Here is a 20,160-nt window from a genome sequence, read left to right on the forward strand (position 1 = left end):
GGAAGAGGCCCGGTACTCAGCCTCATAGTACCAAGAGCAGCAATCGGGACTGGAAAGGGAGAACTGACACTCTCTATTAAGTCAAACTCTCCCAGAGTGCTTGGGCATCGTCCTCGGTTGAGGTTATAAGCTCTTCAGATTGAGCATTTTGTTGAGCCGATGAAGGTCGATATCTCCTTTGTAGGAAAGCCCCTTCATCACTAGCTTCTCCATCATCACCAATTACCATAGTGGTTGCGGCTGGCTCGGGCACGACTTTCTTCACCTTTTCATTTTTGCTCTCGGCCGAGGAAGAGTGCCACCTTTTTGGTTGCTTACTCTCCGGTCGGGGACTCCGAGAGGAATCACTTGTAATGGAAGCGAATCCGATGGCACATGTTCGGGTGAAGGCCTCCTTCAGCAACCTCACAGTCTCTGCAGGATCATCCAAAACATCTTCCTCGGGGAAAGTAACAGAGCCCTGTGGAAAACCTGAATTCAACGAAAAAAGAAGTTAACCAGTTTTCTTATACAAAAAAACGAGATGAAGACAAGATCAGTTTCACGAGTCAACGTACAATGATTTAGGCCTTCCACCCGTATTTTGGGGACATTTCTTTCCACCAGCGGGTCTCAAGCATGGTGACGTCCAAAACCTTCTGAAGTCACTGGTCCAAGCCTTCAACACTTGGTGGTGTCCTCTGAAATGCTGAAATAAGAAAAGAGAAGGGTCTGTAACGTCATGAAATAACCTTTTTCCAAAGAAAAGACAGACCTTGAACTTACGTGTAATAGTCCAGGACTCAGGGAAAGATTGAGTTGTGGCTGGGATGATATCCCTGGTAGCAACAATGATGGTAGACAATAATATCATATTTTAGTTGCTTATTGTACTCTAATTCACTGTAGTTTACTTGTGTTGAGCTTTAATTGGTATTGATTTTGTACTTATTGTGTGTTTTATGCTTTGTAGGAGTGATTCCGAGTTATGTAGATGCTATGGAGCTAATTTCAGCTATTTGGAGCTTTGAAGTCTGAGTAGAAACCCAAGCAATTAAGCCGGGATCGAGTCCAGGTCTGAGGACTGAGTATGTATTTAAAAAGTAAAAGAAATAAGAATAGAAAGCATGAGCGGAGGAAATAATGGCATGCAAATTAAAGTTTGCAAGATACTTTGTGTCTGCCAACATGCCAAACTTTTGAGCAATTCAAACAAATGCAAAAGGTCACAATAACATGATGTCACACTTTTTTAGGCCAAAACGAGCAACTCTCTACTTTTGTCCATAGTCGCGCTGCATGGGGCGCCGCGAGGCGCGGCATGGTAGTGCAAAATGTGGTCAAAATTGATTTTTCAAAGTGTTCTGGAATTCTCTATAGGCACGTCGCATGGCGCGACGCGGTAGCACAAAAATGTTAGAGTGACTTCCTATTTCCGCTAAAAGGGGTAGTTTCGTGTGGGGTTTATGGGGAGACGGCTTAAATACACCAAAAAACACCATTTCTGGGACTTCTGACACAATTTCGACCTACGGAGTCTAAGGAGGCTTGGGAAGAACACAAGCACAAGGATTTCATCATTCCTTCCTCACTCAAGATCCGGGTTTGGATTGAATTTATGTTTTTCTATACTTTAGTTATATTTGTGAAGAACTTCTCCATGTCTATGGAGTAGTTCCTTTGGGGTTTTGATGGATTTCGTGTATTGATGATTGTTTGTGGATTATAACTCTGTTTTTATATATTTGAATCATTTTTGAAAGATTTAATTATTGCATCTATATTCACTTGTTCTTGTAATCGAAAGAGGCATAACTTGTGATACTTTGCATTATATTGTTGGCTGAGTTCATAGATTCTTCTAAGTAATAGAAAGATGCTAGTTGAATCATTGATTAAACCTAGTTAGGAGAATAATCGAAAGAGGTTTTCCTAAATACCAATCCACTATGAATTCTTACATATCTTCACAGTGTTTAAATTGGTTCATCTCGTGAGGTTAAGACTTAATCAAGATAGGAGTTTTTGCTGAACGTTTGAACTAATAATAGAGTAAATTCGAGAGACTCACTCGAACATTAGAAGTGAATTATCTAGAGTTAGATCCCGAACAATTATCTTGCACCTATCATGTCAAGACCCTATCTTCTCCCACTGATAACCTTAGTTGCTTATTCTTTGTCTCAATAGTCATTAGTCAATAGTTTTAGATTCTTAGTTAATTTCAATTCTTAATCATATAAATCTCAATTGTTAATCCTCTTGGATAGCAATCAAGCTAAAAACTATGAGAATATTATTCAAATCCAATCCCTGTGGATACGATATTATACTATACTATCTTTGATAAGAGAGCATAATTTAAGTGTGTGTTTTGCGCTCGTCAAACAGTAACAAACCACTCCATCCATCCACGGTCATTGTCATCATCTATGCTAGTGAGCAAAGCATGGTGGCCACGTTTGCTGAGATTTATTACTCCCCCACAAAAAATCTTGGGGGAGTAGAGATTCATCATGTGAGCCAATGTGAGCTCTTCTTTCGTCTCCAAGCACAGCCGCCGTAGACAAGCTACCATTCGCCACACCAAAGGGCCTACCTGTGCCAAACAAATCTGGTATTTATGGCACAACTCCAAAATCAATGGGTCAATTCTCCTGCTCAAAGAGAATGCTCCCAAAGTGAATAGGTACGTGTAAACATATATGAAGCCTTCTTAGGGAAGGTTATTCACTCCACCAGTTAGGGAGCGATGGTGTTCAGATCATGACAGTCACAATCCTCCTTCACAGTAGGAATACTGTAAGGACGTATGGAAGAAGGCTATGTGCCAACAGCCCATGTACGAGAACTTGTAGAAGAAAACTTCTCTTCGAAGTCCTTGGCTGTGTTGAGTCTTGTGGGAATAATGGTACTTACCGTAGGGGGGTCAGCATCAACAGCATTTTCTTTATTTTTTTAGAGAACCTAAATTATTGGAAGAAGAAGCCATGATCAACAGAAGGTAATAAGAGTTCTTTGAAGAAGAAGATTGAAGAAAAATGAAAGCAAAAAAGAGTTGAATGCAAAGAAGTTGATAGAGTTTGTAGAACGGTGAAGTGTAAAAGAAGAAGAATGGGACGTATAAGTAAAGAAATAGGCGGCTAAAATCGTGACAATGATTACCTCGAGAACCGACGAAAATATTGCTAAATCGTGGAGTGACACATGTTGGGGTATTAAATACGGAGAGACGTGCGTCTAATAAAGCCACAAAAAATTTTCAAAAGGGATCAAAAACAATTCCACCAAGAAAGGAATCTTCACCAACATCCCAATGGCACAAAGATGTGACACCGGAAATCAGGAGGACTATCTGTATAGGGTAAAATATGTTCATTCTAAATACTCGAATAAAAGAGCGACACGTAAAACCGGAGACAGACGGAGGACGAAGCAAGTAGAAGCCAAGACCGAGGACATCCACTTCGGTTGGCACCGGGCAAACAACGAATGGAACATTGTTAACGAGGAAAAAATAAATATTTGCCACCCGATGGCATTCAATGAAGAATATTTCCCAGTATGAAATACACAATTATTTATACAGAATTTTGGCATTCATAGCCTGCCGTTATATATTCATCAATGACCCCCATAATTGTCATTTAAGAGGGGCTTGATCCTAGGGCCTTGTTCCCTAAGTGTAGTTTTAAATAGTGACTTCAACAACCATTGTAAGACACAAAAATTATGACAAACTTATGCTACACATTATTCTAAGCTCAATAATACTTTATTTTCTGTTTATCAATATTCTTATTGATGTCTTCAGAAGCCCTGCTCCCGGAACCAAGTTGTTTGTTATCTTATCTCGATTTTAACGCTAAGTTTCGCATTTTAGTTAATTTATTTATCATGTTGGGATCAAATCGATTCGTTTGTTTATAAACTATGTTATAAATTCAACTGTACCATTTTACGGGTAATCAACAAGTTCATTTGAGTTCATTTCTACATCATCTTTGTTAAATTAAAAAAGGATATGGCGGACAATTAAAGAAATTAATGGACAGATTAAAGGCCCCTGGGCTATAATGTGGGATTTTAACTGTGTTCTACACAAGGATAAAAGAATAGGCAGCCCAGTCACAATGGCAGAAATTAGAGAGTTCAAGCAATGTGCTGAGGAGTGTTCAGTGATGGAACTCAAATCCACATGAGCATTTTTCACATGGACAAACAAACAAAGTGGAGGGGATAGGGTGCTCAGTCGAATTGATAGAGTGATGGTGAATGATGAGTGAAATCTGAAATTACCTGCATCAAGTGTACATTATAGAAATAAGGGGTTGTTTGATCATTGCCCAGCTATTATAAGCTGGGAACAGGAAACAAAAGGAAGAATAAACTGTTTAAATACTACAACATGTGGAGTTTGGCAGCAGATTTCAAGGAGAAAGTTAAAGCTGGTTGGAAGACTGAAAGGAAGGGCACTAAAATGTATGAATTAGTGGGGAAGTTACATAGAAATAAACACACTTTACAATAGTTGAATAAGGATAAATTTAGTGAAGTAGAGAGGAAAGCAGATGAGGCAATGATGAAGCTGCAAAACTGCCAAGAAGACATTCAAAAGGATCCAAACAATACTAAGTTGATAGAAGAAGAAATGAAATTATCCTAGGAATGTAGATCATGGAACAAGGCTAGAGAACAGTATTTGAGACAAAAGTCCAAAATACAGTGGTTGAATCAAGGTCATATGAACACGAAATTCTTTCATAGCATGATGAAGGCAAGAAGGAATTCCAATAGAATTCTAGCTATTGACAATGCAGAAGGACAACATGTAACTAAATTAGAGGAGAAAGCTAAGGCATTTATAACATTTTATGAAGGTTTGCTGGGAAATAAACAACGGGAAAGAGATCAGGTATGCAGTCAATTGGTAAGACAGGGGCCAATAGTCTCTGATAGGCATAGTAAAATGCTAATAGAAGACTTTACTGAGAAGGAAGTGAAGAAAGCACTATGGGCTATTGATGGGAACAATGCACCAGGACCAGATGGTTTTGGAAGTCAATTCTTCAAAGATGGGTGGGAAATTGTAAGAAATGATGTAGTAGATGCTGTGATGGAGTTCTTCAAGAATGGGAAAATGCTTAAAGTTTGGAACAATACAGTAATCACCCTCATACCAAAGAGTGCACATGATTCCAGTGTAGGAGATTACAGGCCAATAGTATGCTATAATACAATATATAAAGTCATTTCCAAGATGATTTGCAACAGACTCAAAATGGTTCTCCCTGAGATAATATCTGAGAATCAGAGTGCATTTGTAGCTGGTAGAAGTATTGTGCAGAACATTCTTATTTGCCAAGATTTAGTAAGATTATACAACAGAAAAGCTACAACTAAGAGCTGTTTGATCAAAATAGACCTCAAGAAAGCATATGATACAGTAGAATGGGGGTTTGTAGAGGAGATGTTGTATGCTATGAACGTCCCTGGTAAGTTCATCAAATGGGTGATGAATTGTATATCTACACCACAATACAGTATAGCATTGAATGGGGGATTATATGGCAATATTCAGGGCAAAAGGGGATTGAGGCAGGGGGACCCTATATCACCATTGTTGTTTGTCATATGCATGGAGTATTTCTCTAGAATAATGAGGAGAGTAGCAAGTATGCCAGGATTTGAATTCCACACTAAGTGCAAAAGGCTGCAGTTGAATCATTTGTGCTTTGCTGATGATGTTCTACTGTTTTGTAAGGGAACATATCAGTCAGCATTGCTAATGCTTAGAGGACTTCAGACATTTTCAAAGGCATCATGTGATGACCCAAAATGTCATCTTTAAACTTAATAACTAATTTTGTGTTCTAAGATATCAAAAAGCACTATTTATCATTACTGGACTTGCGTGCACAGTCCGTAAAATTTTTCGGAAAATTTTTATGTGAAAATGGATTTAAAATGTGAATTAGAGCTTTAAAACTCAACTGAGTTGACTTTGGTCAACATTTTGAGCAAACAGACTCGGATCAGTATTTTGACAGTTCCGGTAGGTCCATATTGTGATTTGAGACATGGGCGTATGCCCGGAATTAAATTTTGAGGTCCCTAGCCCGAGATATGGAATTTTGATGAAAAATTAAAAGTTAAAGTTCAAATAGTGACCGGATGTCGAATTATGTGCAAACAACCCTCAAATAGAATTTTTATGATTACAACAGCTCTGTATGATGATTTTGCACTTAGGAGCGTGATCATAATTTTATTTGGAAGTCCTTAGTGAAATTAGACTTAAAATGGCTAAAACAAGAATTTAAGTTTGGAAGTTTGACCGGGAAGTTGACCTTTTGATACCGGAGTCGGAATATAGTTCTAAAAATTTTCATAGCTCCGTTATGTTATTTATGACTTGTGTGCAAAATTTAAGATCAATCGGACTTGATTTGATAGGTTTCGACTTCAAATGTAGAAGTTGGAAACTTTAAGTTTCATTAAGCTTGAATTGGAGCATAATTCGTGGATTTAGCGTCGTTTAATGTGATTTGAGGTTTCAAATAAGTTCGTATGATATTTTAGGACTTGTTGGTATATTTGGTTGAGGTCCTGAGGGTCTCGGGTGAGTTTCGGATGGTTAACAGATCAAAAATTGGACTTAAACAACTCCTGTAATGTTTCTCTTCTGCTGGAAATTCTGGGCTGTGATCGAGCCCAAGATCGAGGCCCATGATCGGACTCCCAAAATCGGACTCCCTGATCGAGCTCCCATAATCGGACTCCCAGATCGAGCTCCCTGATCAGACTCCCTGATCGAGCTCTCTGATCGAGCTCCCTGATCGAACTCCCTGATCGAGCTTCCTGATCGGACTGAACAGATCTGTAAGTTATAAAAGACAGGGACATTCGTCCCATTTGCCATTTTTGACGAACTTGAGCTTGAGCAGAGGCGACTTTGGACAGATTTACAAGAAAAAAATATTGGGGTAAGTGATTCTAACTCAGATTTGGTCTACATATACAAGTATATCATTGTTTTCACCATAAATTAGTATTTTGAGATTGAAATTTGGAAAATTTTTGAAATCTCATAGAAACGAATTTTCGAGATTTCGTTATCTATTCGGAGTCGGATTTGAGTGAAACTGGTATGGTTGGACTCGTAATTGAATGGGTTATCGGATTTCGTAACTTTCATCGAATTCCGAGACGTGGGCCCCACGGACGAATTTTTAATTAATTTTGGGATTTTTATTGAAAATATAGTATTTCCTTATTGAATTGATTCCTATAAATTTTAGTGATTGTATCGAATTATTTTGGTTAGATTCAAGCCAATCGAAGTTGGATAGTCGAGGAAAAGGCCTACTAGTGGATTAAATTGGAGCAAGATGAGATAAGTCTCTTGTCTAATCTTGTGAGGGAGAAATTACCCCATAGGTGATTAAAATTAAATAATTGCTGCTAATTGTGGGGGGCTACGTACGCACGAGGTGACGAGAGTCCGTGCGTAGCTACTATTAATGCTAAAGTCCGGGTAGTTTAGGACTCAAAGCATGAATTACTTGTGTAAATTGTATTCCTTGTTTAATTAATATATATATATATATATATATATATATATATATATATATATATATATATATATATATTGTGAATTGTTAGATAAAAATATTAAAGGATGAAAATCTCATATGCTTAAATTTTCTGTTTAAATTAATTAATTGTTAAGAGAAATTGTTCTTCCTCCTGAATTTATCTTATAATAAATATACTCTCATTCCGGAGGTACATAAGAAAATGTCCTCCTTTCTTGTGGAGCGGGCTGAACGCCTCGGCAGGATAAATGCATCTATGGATCATGTCGCATGTCCCTCGGCAGTGTACATGAAACTCTGGATCGGGCCGTACGACCTCGGCAGAAATCGTGCTTAATAATAATAATTATACGATACTTGGACAGTTTGTTGCAGTTTGTAAAGCTATTTGAGTAAATTGAAAATTTATTGAAATTAAATTGCACCTTGTAAGCTATTTGATAAATTGAAAATTTATTGAAATTGAATTGCAGCTTGTAAAGCTATTTGATAAATTGGAAGTTTTATTGAAATTGAAGGATTTAATTAATAGATTGGAAATTGTTGCATTTGAAGGATTTTTATTATTTCTGCTAATTGAATAAATTATTGTTAACTCTGTGAATCATGTTGATTTGAATAATTATAATTTATTCCATTTATTATTGATGACCCTTAGTGAGTGTCAAAATCGGTCATCTCGTCTCTACCACTTCGAGATTAGGCTTGATACTTACTAGGTACACGTTGTTTACGTACTCATGCTATACTTGCTGCACTTTTTATGCAGGACCTGAGGCAAGTACTAGTGGGAAACCTATCGTCTCACACACACGTTATCCAGGGGTATAGTGGTGAGCTGTCTTTCTGAGCCGTTCTGTAGCTACCAGTATCTCTCCTTGTATTTTTCTTTTATTCTGTCTATTTATATTTCAGACAATATTTGAGGTTTTGTATAATCTACTAGATGCTCATATACTTGTGACACCAGGTCTTGGCATACACATTGGTAGAATTTGGTGTCTTATTATTTTTCTTGGATTTAAATTTTATCGATATATATTTAATGTATTAGTTGGCTTGCCTAGCTATAGTGGTGGTTGCCATCACGACCTATAGGTGAAATTGGGTCGTGACACATCAGGACTTTGCACAAATGCTGGGAAATCTAATATTTTTAGTGCTAATATGGAACAACAAAGCTTACTGGATTTGTGTGAGCTAACAGGGTACCAGAAGGGTAAACTACCATTTAAGTATCTGGGGGTTCCAATCTCAACCAAAAAACTGAACAATATAGACTGTGAAACGTTAGTAGACAGGATGACAACAAGAATTAAAACTTGGGGATCAAAGCACCTATCATATGCAGGACGAGTGCAGCTTATCAACTCAGTATTAATGCATGTACACACATATTGGGCATCTATATTCCTACTACCAAAGGCAGTGATGAAACAGATTAATACAGTATGCAGGAATTTCTTATGGGATGGGAAGGAGGTGAGCAACAGAGCATCATTAATAGCATGGGATCTGGTATGTAGAACAAAGGAAGTGGGAGGCTTAGGTATCACTAATGGAGTATTATGGAATGAGGCTGCAATAGGTAAATATGTCTGGAATATAGCTAGGAAGGCAGATGACATATGGGTGAAATAGATAGATCATATCTACTTAAAAGACTGCTCTTTGTGGCAATATAAGCCTCCTAAGGATTGCTACTGGTATTGGAAGAAAATATGCTCGGTGAGAGACAGGTTTGCACAGGGGTAGGTAGACCAAGGGTGGCTAATAAAAAATGGCAACTATAATATCAAAAGTGGCTACTTTTGGAGACTAGGAAGAATGGAAAAGTGGCCTTGGAGTAAGTGGGTATGGAGTAAAGGAAATGTTCCTAAGCACAGTTTTATTTGTTGGCTGGCTAGACATGGCCGATTATTAACAAGAGTGAGATTGCAGAAGATGGGGGTTACACAAGATACAATGTGTGCAATATGTGATAATGCACCTGAGACGATTGAGCATCTCTTCTTTGAATGCCAATTCTCTAGAGCTTGTGTGCAGGCTATGGTAAAGTGGTTGAATATTGGAGTCCAGAATACTACACTACAAGGAATGTGGAGAAGATTAACAAGAGGGGTCAAAGGAGAAAACTGCAGGAATCTGGTAAACTCAGTTCTAGCAGCATTGGTCTATTATATATGGAAGGCAGGAAATGAAGCACTATGGCACCAAAGACTTCCTAAACCTGGAGCAATATGTACACAAATCCAGCAGGAATGCAAAATTAGACATGACAGAAATGGCAGTAAGAAAGGAAGCAGAAGAGATAGGGAATGGATAGAAGAGTTGTATAGGAAAAAGATATAGATTTACAGAATTATAGACATTTTGCGACTATGGAAAATTATAGGTAGAAATACCTAGTTTCCATAGTCTGTATAGTTACTAAATGTACTCAGGTTTTGTTGGGATGATTAATAATATTGTTTCTTCACCAAAACAAAAATTAAAAAAGGAATAAATTAGAAAAAGAGTAGTAACAGAGTATATGTTAAAAGAGTTCCAACTACGAGGGGTGTGGTAGGATTCCAATTCGATCCCTCCATTCTTAATTAGATCGTTTGGATTTGAGTTTTAAAAATAAAATGTTTTAGTAGAGAATATATTTTTCTTTTAGTAACCTTATTCTGCATAAATATGAATTAATTGCCCAATAAATTTTAAATAGCAGATGATTAAACTAAAAAGATGTGAATTACTTGTGTAAATTATATTTCTTGTTTAATTAATATTATTTAATATATATATATATATATATTAAAGGATAAAAATCTCATATGCTTAAATTTTCTATTTAAATTAATTCATTATTAAGAGAAATTGTTCTTCCTCCTGAATTTATCTTATAATAAATATACTCTCATTCCGGAGGTACATAAGAAAATGTCCTCCTTTCTGGTGGAGCGGGCCGAACGCCTATACAGGATAGATGTATCTATGGATCATACCGCACGTCCCTCGGCAGTGTACACGAAACTCTGGATCGGGTCGTACGACCTCGGCAGAAATCGTGCTTAATAATATTAATTACACGATACTTGGACAGTTTATTGCAGCTTGTACAGCTATTTGATAAATTGGAAATTATTGAAATTGAATTGCGCTTGTAAGCTATTTGATAAATTGAAAATTTATTGAAATTGAATTGTAGCTTGTAAAGCTATTTGATAAATTATAAGTTTTATTGAAATTGAATGATTTAATTAATAGATTTAAAATTGTTGCATTTGAAGGGTTTTTATTATTTCTACTAATTGAATAAATTATTGTTAACTTTGTGAATCATGTTGATTTGAATAATTATAATTTATTCTATTTATTATTGATGACCCTTAGTGAGTGTCAAAGTCGGTCATCTCGTCTCTACCACTTCGAGATTAGGCTTGATACTTACTAGATACACGTTGTTTACGTACTCATGCTACACTTGCTGCACTTTTTGTGCAGGACCTGAGGCAAGTACTAGTGGAAAACCTATCGTCTTACACCCACGTTATCCAGGGGCATATTGGTGAGCTGTCTTTCTGAGCCGTTCTGTAGCTACCAGTGTCTCTCCTTGTATTTTTCTTTCATTTTGTCTATTTTTATTTCAGACAGAATTTGAGGTTTTGTATAATCTACTAGATGCTCATACACTTGTGACACCAGGTCTTGGCACACACATTGGTAGAATTTGGTGTCTTATTATTTTTCTTGGATTTAAATTTTATCAATATATGTTTATTGTATCAGTTGGCTTGCCTAACTATAGTGTTGGGCGCCATCATGACCTATAGGTGAATTTGGATTATGACAACATGGTATCAGAGCACTAGGTTCACGTAGGTCTCACAAGATATGAGTAGACCTAATAGAGTCTTGCGGATCAGTATGGGGACGGCTGTACTTATCTTCGAGAGGCTATAGGGTGTTAGGAAACTACCTTTCTTCATATTCCATCGTGCAATTAATGTAGTACTAAATATCTTTCTTTTATTCTCTCACAGATGGTGAGAACGCGCTCTAATGAGGTTCGAGGCCAGGACTACTCCCCCAATTTCTAGAGGCCGAGGCAGAGGCCGAGGGAGGGCTCCAGCACGTGGTAGAGGGAGAGGATGTCCCAGGACTGTTCCAGTTATGCCGCCAGTGGGTCCAGTAGAGAATCCCATTATTGAGGAGCAGCGTGAGGTGCCTGTGGCAGAGCCAGTTCCGGTGGATTTCATATCTGCACCGGGATTGCAGGATGTCATGGGTCGTATGTTGCGGTTCATGGACAATATGACTCAAGTCGGTTTATTTCTGGCAGACCCAGCCACATATCAGGTGGGCGGGGGAGCACAGACCCCTACCGTGCAGGCTCATGGACAGGCAACTGCTGTATATCAGACCCAGGGTGCACTACCCATGGGTGGAGTCCAGCCAGTGGCAGCAGCTACACCTGAGCCCAGGCCAGCTATAGCCGATGATCCGCAGAAACTATTGGACAGATGGACTAGACTACATCCTCCTATTTTTGGGGGTGAGTGACATGAGGATCCCCAGGATTTCATTGATCGGTGCAAGGATAGACTGTACAACATGAGGATATTGGAGTCTCATGGGGTAGACTTTGCTACTTTTCAGCTAAAGGGCATAGCCCGTAGATGGTGGCAGTCTTATGTTCTTGGTAGACCAGCAGATTCTTCTCCCATGACTTGGGACAGGTTCACCCGTATCTTCCTGGACAGGTATATTTCACCCTCCCATAGGGAAGAGTTGCGGTTTCAGTTTGAGCAGCTCCAGCAGGGTCAGATGTTAGTGGCTGATTATGAGGCGAGGTTTTCTGAGTTATCTCGCCATGCACTTATGATACTCTCTATTGAGGCGGAGAGAGTGCGGAGGTTTGTTGCGGGTTTACATACTGACATTCAGGCCATTATGGCTCGAGAGGTTGAGATGCGTACTTCTTATGAGCTAGTCGTAGAGATAGCCCGCAGGATTGAGGGTGTACGTCAGCGGAGCTGAGAGCAGGGTATGAGAAATAGAAGGTTCAGGTATTCTGGAGAGTTCAGAGGTGCTCCGTCTGGGGGTAGAGGTTAGTTCGTGAGAGGGCAGTCCAGCAGACCCCCATATCCAACACCACCGCTTCCTCGAGGTGCTCCAGTACGACCTTATTTCAGTGCTATACCAGAGAGTTCTTATCGCCCACCAGCTATTCAGGGTTCTTTCAGTGGGTATTCAGGTCTCCAGGGCCAGACTTCTAGTCAGCGGATTATTGCACCGCAAAGTTGTTACGAGTGTAGGGATCCCAGTCACATACAGAGATTTTGCCCCAGGCTACGGGGTAGACTAGTGCAACAGGGTCAGCAGCCTATGATTACCGCCCTAGTTGCTCCATCAGCCGTTCAACCACCTAGAGGTGGAGGACAGGTGGGTAGAGGTCGTCCTAGATATGGAGGTCAGCCAGGTGGAGGCCAGCCAGTTGGCGCTCCAGCTCGATTCTATGCTTTTTCGGCCAGACCAGATGCAGAGGCCTCAGATGCTGTGAGTACATGTATTATTTCTATTTGCGACAAGGATGCCTCAGTATTATTTGATCCAGGATCCACGTATTCATATATGCCATCTCTATTTGCTCCATTCCTGGGTGTTTCTTGTGAGTCCTTGAGTACTCATGTTTATGTGTCCACTCCTATGGGCGATTCTGTTGTTGTGAACCGGATCTACCGGTCCTGTATTATTACATTCTGTGGTTATGAAACTAGAGCAGATATCCTATTGCTTGAGATGACCGATTTTGAAATTATTCTAAGCATGGACTGGTTATCTCCATATCATGCTATTCTAGATTGTCATGCCAAGACTGTTACCTTGGCTATTCTAGCGTTGCCTAAGCTGGAGTGGAAGGGTTCGTCTGTTAGTTTATTTAATCGAGTTATTTTTTCTATAAAGGCTCAGCACATGGTTGAGAAGGGTTGTTTGGCTTATCTAGCCTATGTTTGGGATACTACTGCAGAGACTCCGGCTATTGATTCAGTGCATGTAGTTCGGGAGTTCTCCGATGTATTTCCTTCAGATCTTCCAAGTATGCCACCTGCTCATGATATTAACTTCTATATTGACTTGGCTCCAGATACCCAGCCTATATTTATCCCACCATATCGCATGGCTCTGAAAGAATTGAAAGAATTGAAGGAGCAACTCGAGGAGTTACTAGCCAAAGGGTTTGTCAGACCGAGTGTATCTCCTTGGGGTGCACTAGTATTATTTGTGAAGAAGAAGGATGGAACAATGCGGATATGTATTGATTATTGCCAATTGAACAAAGTCACTATTAAGAACAAGTACCCGTTGTCGCGTATTGATGATCTCTTTTACAGTTGCAAGGTGCTAGGGTGTTCTCTAAGATCGACTTGAGGTCGGGGTACCATCAGTTAAAGATTCGGGATTCGGATGTTCCGAAGACTGCTTTTCAGACTAGATATGGTCATTATGAGTTTCTGGTGATGTCCTTCGGATTAACTAATGCCCCGACAGCGTTTATGGATTTGAGTAACAGGGTATTCAGGCCATATATTGATTCGTTTATCATTGTATTCATTGATGACATCTTGATCTACTCGCACAGTAAGGCGGAGCACGAGCAACATATGAGAGTGGTATTTCAGATGTTGCGGGAACAAAAGCTATATGCTAAGTTCTCTAAATGTGAGTTTTGGCTAGAGTCTGTAGCATTTTTGGGGTATATTATATCGGGCGAGGGCATTAAGGTTGATCCCAAAAAGATTGAGGCAGTTCATAATTGGCATTGTCCCACTTCGGCGACTGAGATCAGGAGTTTTCTGGGTTTAGCAGGTTATTATCGTCGGTTCGTGGAAGGTTTTTCATCTATTGCAGCACCATTGACCTAATTAACCCAGAAGGGTACTCCGTTCTGATGGTCCGATGATTGTGATGTGAGCTTTCAGAAGCTCAAGACATCATTGACTACAGCACCAGTATTAGTGTTTCCTTCCAGTTCGGGGATGTATACAGTGTATTGTGACGCTTCACACGTTGGTTTGGGTTGTGTATTGATGTAGGAAAGGCGAGTTATTGCATATGCTTCACGTCAGCTGAAGCCCCACGAAAAGAATTATCCGGTACATGATTTGGTGTTAGCTGCAATTTTCCACGCTCTTAAGATTTGGAGGCATTATCTTTATGGGGTGTCTTGTGAAGTTTACACTGATCATCGCAGTTTGCAGCATTTGTTCAAGCAGAGGGACCTAAATTTGAGGCAGCGCAGATGGCTGGAGTTACTGAAAGATTATGATATTACTATCATATATCATCCGGGCAAAGCAAATATGGGTGCAGACGCCTTGAGTAGAAAGGCGGAGAGTATGGGTAGTTCGGCTTTCATTTTAGCAGAGGAGAGGCCGTTGGCTTCAGATATTTAGTCCTTAGCTAACAGACTTGTAAGGCTAGATATTTCATAGCCCAGTCGAGTTCTTGAATGTGTTGTGGCCCAATCTTCACTATTTAAGAAGATCAAGGCTCGCCACTATGATGACCTACACTTGATGGTTCTTCGAGAAACAATACTATGAGGTGGTGCCAAGGAAGTTACTATTGGTGCGGATGGTGTTCTGCGACTCTAGGGTCGTCTATGTGTTCCTAATGTGGATGGACTAAGAAAAAAGATCCTAGAGGAGGAACACAGTTTCAGGTATTCTATTCATCCAGGTGCTACGATAATGTATCGTGATTTGAGGCAGCATTATTGGTGGCGGCGAATGAAAAAGGACATTGTTGAGCATGTAGCTAGGTGTCTAAATTGTCAGCAAGTTAAATATGAGCACCAGAGGCCAGGTGGCCTACTTCAGCAGATGACTATACCGGAGTGGAAATGGGAACGCATCACTATGGACTTTGTAGTTGGGTTGCCGCGGACCTTGCGGAAGTTTGATACAGTTTGGGTCATTGTCGATAGGTTGACCAAGTCAGCACATTTCGTTCCGGTTGTGACTACGTATACTTCAGAGAGGTTGGCCCAAATTTATATTCAGGAGATAGTTCGGTTGCACGGTGTGCCAATTTCTATCATATCGGATAGAGGCCCTCAGTTTACTTCACATTTATGAAGAGCAGTACAGAGTGAGTTGGGGACCCGTGTAGAGCTCAGCACAGCTTTTCATCCGCAGACCGACGGGCAGTCAGAGCGCACAATTCAGATTTTGGAGGATATGCTCAGGACATGTGTGATTGACTTTGGAGATTAGTGGGATCATTTTTTGCCTTTGGCCGAGTTTGCTTATAACAACAGTTACCAATCCAGCATCGAGATGGCTCCATTTGAGGCTTTGTATGGTCGGCGATGTCGTTCGCTCATCGGATGGTTTGAGCTCGGTGAGTCTAAGTTATATGGTACCGATTTGGTGAAAGATGCCTTGGAAAAGGTAAAGTTGATTCAGGAGCGACTTCGTACAACACAGTCCAGACAGAAGAGTTATGCGGATCAGAAAGCGCGAGATTTATCATTTATGATGGGTGAAAAAGTTCTCTTGAAGGTTTCACCGATGAAGGGAATCATGAGATTCGGGAAGAAGGGCAAGTTGAGCCCAAGGTTTATAGGCCCATTTGAGGTATTGAGGCGAGTTAGGGAGGTTGCTTATGAGCTTGCATTGCCTCCCAGCCTATCGGGAGTTCATCCGATTTTTCATGTATCTATGCTCCGGAAGTATCATGCCGACCTATCATACGTGTTAGATTTCGGCACAGTTCAGCTAGATAATATCTTGGGTTATGAAGATGAGCCAGTTGCCATTGTTGATAAACAAGTTCTCCAGTTGAGGTCCAAGAGGATTTCTGTAGTAAAAGTCCAGTGGAGGGGCCAACCAGTCGAGGAAGCGACTTGGGAGGCCGAGGAAAACATGCGGAGCAGATATCCACATTTATTCAGCACTTCAGGTATAATTCTAAACTTGTTCGAGGACGAACGTTTGTTTTAGAGGTGGAGAATGTGATGACCCAAAATATCATATTTAAACTTAATAATTAATTATGTGTTCTAAGACCTTGAAAAGCACTATTTATCATTACTCGACTTGTGTGCGCAGTCCGTAAAATTTTTCGGAAAGTTTTTGTGTGAAAATGGATTTAAAATGTGAATTAGAGCTTTAAAACTCAACTGAGTTGACTTTGGTTAACATTTGGAGCAAACGGACTCGGATCAGTATTTTGATAGTTCCGATAGGTCCGTATCGTGATTTGGGACTTGGGCGTATGCCTGGAATCAAATTCCGAGGTCCCTAGCCCGAGATATGGAATTTTGATGAAAAATTAAAAGTTTAAGTTCAAATAGTGATCGGATTCCAACAGCTTCGTATGGTAATTTTGGACTTAGGAGTGTGATCGGAATTTTATTTGGAAGTCCGTAGTGAAATTAGGCTTAAAATGGCTAAAACAAGAATTTAAGTTTGGAAGTTTGACCGGGGAGTTGACCTTTTGATACCAGAGTCGGAATACAGTTCCAAAAATTTTCATAGCTCCATTATGTCATTTATGACTTGTGTGCAAAATTTGAGGTCAATCGGACTTGATTTGATAGGTTTCGATTTCGAATGTAGAAGTTGGAAATTTTAAGTTTCATTAAGCTTGAATTGGAGCATAATTCGTAGTTTTAGCGCCGTTTAATGTGATTTGAGGTTTCAAATAAGTTCGTATGATGTTTTAGGACTTGTTGGTATATTTGGTTGAGGTCCCGAGGGCCTCGGGTGAGTTTCGGATGGTTAACGGATCAAAAATATGACTTAAACAGCTGCTGCAATGTTTCTCTTCTACTGGAAATTCTGGGTTGTGATCGAGCCCAAGATCGAGGCCCATGATCGGACTCCCAAAATCAGACTCCCTAATCGAGCTCCCATGATCGAGCTCCCATGACCGGACTCCCTGATCGAGCTCCCTGATCGAGCTCCCTGATCGGACTCCCTGATCGAGCTCCCTGATCGGACTCCCTGATCGAGCTCCCTGATCGGACTCCCTGATCGAGCTCCCTGATCGGATTGGACAGATCTGTAAGTTATAAAAGACAAGGGAATTCGTCCCATTTGCCATTTTTGACGAACTTGAGCTTGAGCAGAGGCGACTTTGGATAGATTTTCAAGGGAAAAATATTGGGGTAAGTGATTCTAACTCGGATTTGGTCTACATATACAAGTATATCATTGTTTTCACCATAAATTAGTGTTTTGATATTGAAATTTGGGAAATTTTTAAAATCTCATAGAAATAAATTTTTGAGATTTCGGTATCGATTCGGAGTCGGATTTGAGTGAAACTGGTATGGTTGGACTCATAATTGAATGAATTATCGGATTTTATAACTTTCGCCGAATTCCGAGATGTAGGCCCCATGAACGAATTTTTAATTAATTTTGGAATTTTTATTGAAAATGTAGTATTTCCTTATAGAATTGATTCCTATAAATTTTAGTGATTGTATCGAATTATTTTGGTTAGATTCGAGCTAATCGAAGTTGGATAATCAAGGAAAAGACTTACTAGTGGATTAAATTGGAGCAAGACGAGGTAAGTCTCTTGTCTAATCTTGTGAGGGGGAAATTACCCCATAGATGATTAAAATTAAATGATTGTTGCTAATTGTGGGGGGCTACGTACGCACGAGGTGATGAGAGTTCATGTGTAGCTACTATTAATTCTAAAGTCCGGGTAGTTTAGGACTCAAAGCATGAATTACTTGTGTAAATTGTATTCCTTGTTTAATTAAAATATATTTTATTTTTATTTTTATTTTATTTTTTGAATTTTGAATTGTTAGATAAAAATATTAAAGGATGCAAATCTCATATGCTTAAATTTTCTATTTAAATTAATTAATTGTTAAGAGAAATTATTTTTCCTCCTGAATTTATCTTATAATAAATATACTCTCATTCCGGAGATACATAAGAAAATGTCCTCCTTTCTGGTGGAGCGGGCCGAACGCTTATGCAGGATAGATGCATCTATGGATCGTGCCGCACGTCCCTCGGCAGTGTACATGAAACTCTGGATCGGGTCATACGACCTCGGCAGAAATCGTGCTTAATAATATTAATTACACGATACTTGGACAGTTTATTGCAGCTTGTACAGCTATTTGATAAATTGGAAATTATTGAAATTGAATTGCGCTTGTAAGCTATTTGATAAATTGGAAATTTATTGAAATTGAATTGCAGCTTGTAAAGCTATTTGATAAATTGTAAGTTTTATTGAAATTGAATGATTTAATTAATAGATTTAAAATTATTGCATTTGAAGGGTTTTTATTATTTCTACTAATTGAATAAATTATTGTTAACTTTGTGAATCATGCTGATTTGAATAATTATAATTTATTCCATTTATTATTGATAACCCTTAGTAAGTGTCAAAGTCGGTCATCTCGTCTCTACCACTTCGAGATTAGGCTTGATACTTACTAGGTACACGTTGTTTACGTACTCATGCTACACTTGCTGCACTTTTTGTGCAGGACCTGAGGCAAGTACTAGTGGAAAACCTATCGTCTTACACCCACGTTATCCAGGGGTATAGTGGTGAGCTGTCTTTCTGAGCCGTTCTCTAGCTACCAGTATCTCTCCTTGTATTTTTTTTTTCATTCTGTCTATTTTTATTTCAGACAGTATTTGAGGTTTTGTATAATCTACTAGATGCTCATATACTTGTGACACCAGGTCTTGGCATACACATTGGTAGAATTTGGTGTCTTATTATTTTTCTTGAATTTAAATTTTATCGATATATGTTTAATGTATTAGTTGGCTTGCCTAGCTATAGTGGTGGTTGCCATCACAACTTATAGGTGAAATTGGGTCGTGACACATCAGGACTTTGCACAAATGCTAGGAAATCTAATATTTTTAGTGCTAATATGGAACAACAAAGCTTACTGGATTTGTGTGAGCTAACAGGGTACCAGAAGGGTAAACTACCATTTAAGTATCTGGGGGTTCCAATCTCAACCAAAAAACTGAACAATATAGACAGTGAAATGTTAGTAGATAGGATGACAACAAGAATTAAAACTTGGGGATCAAAGCACCTATCATATGCAGGAAGAGTGCAGCTTATCAACTCAGTATTAATGCATGTACACACATATTGGGCATCTATATTCCTACTACCAAAGGCAGTGATGAAACAGATTAATACAGTATGCAGGAATTTCTTATGGGATGGGAAGGAGGTGAGCAACAGAGCACCATTAATAGCATGGGATCTGGTATGTAGACCAAAGGAAGTGGGAGGCTTAGGTATCACTAATGGAATATTATGGAATGAGGCTGCAATAGGTAAATATGTCTGGAATATAGCTAGGAAGGTAGATGACCTATGGGTGAAATGGATAGATTATATCTACTTAAAAGGCTGCTCTTTGTGCAATATAAGCCTCCTAAGGATTGCTGCTGGTATTGGAAGAAAATATGCTCGGTGAGAGACAGATTTGCACAGGGGTAGGTAGACCAAGGGTGGCTAATAAAAAAATGGCAACTATAATATCAAAAGTGGCTACTTATGGAGACTAGGAAGA

At 39.3% G+C, this 20,160-nt stretch overlaps 1 protein-coding gene across 1 annotated transcript; it reads left to right on the forward strand.

Moving 5' to 3' along the window:
- Positions 1-9,404: 9,404 nt before the first annotated feature.
- On the forward strand, positions 9,405-9,929 carry LOC138905509 (uncharacterized). Its single transcript, XM_070194030.1, has one exon. The coding sequence runs from the start codon at positions 9,405-9,407 to the stop codon at positions 9,927-9,929; it is 525 nt and encodes a 174-aa protein (XP_070050131.1).
- The last annotated feature ends 10,231 nt before the right edge of the window (positions 9,930-20,160 follow it).

This window comes from Nicotiana tomentosiformis, chromosome 2 (assembly GCF_000390325.3).
Source record: "Nicotiana tomentosiformis chromosome 2, ASM39032v3, whole genome shotgun sequence".
Classification (NCBI taxonomy): Eukaryota; Viridiplantae; Streptophyta; class Magnoliopsida; order Solanales; family Solanaceae; genus Nicotiana; species Nicotiana tomentosiformis.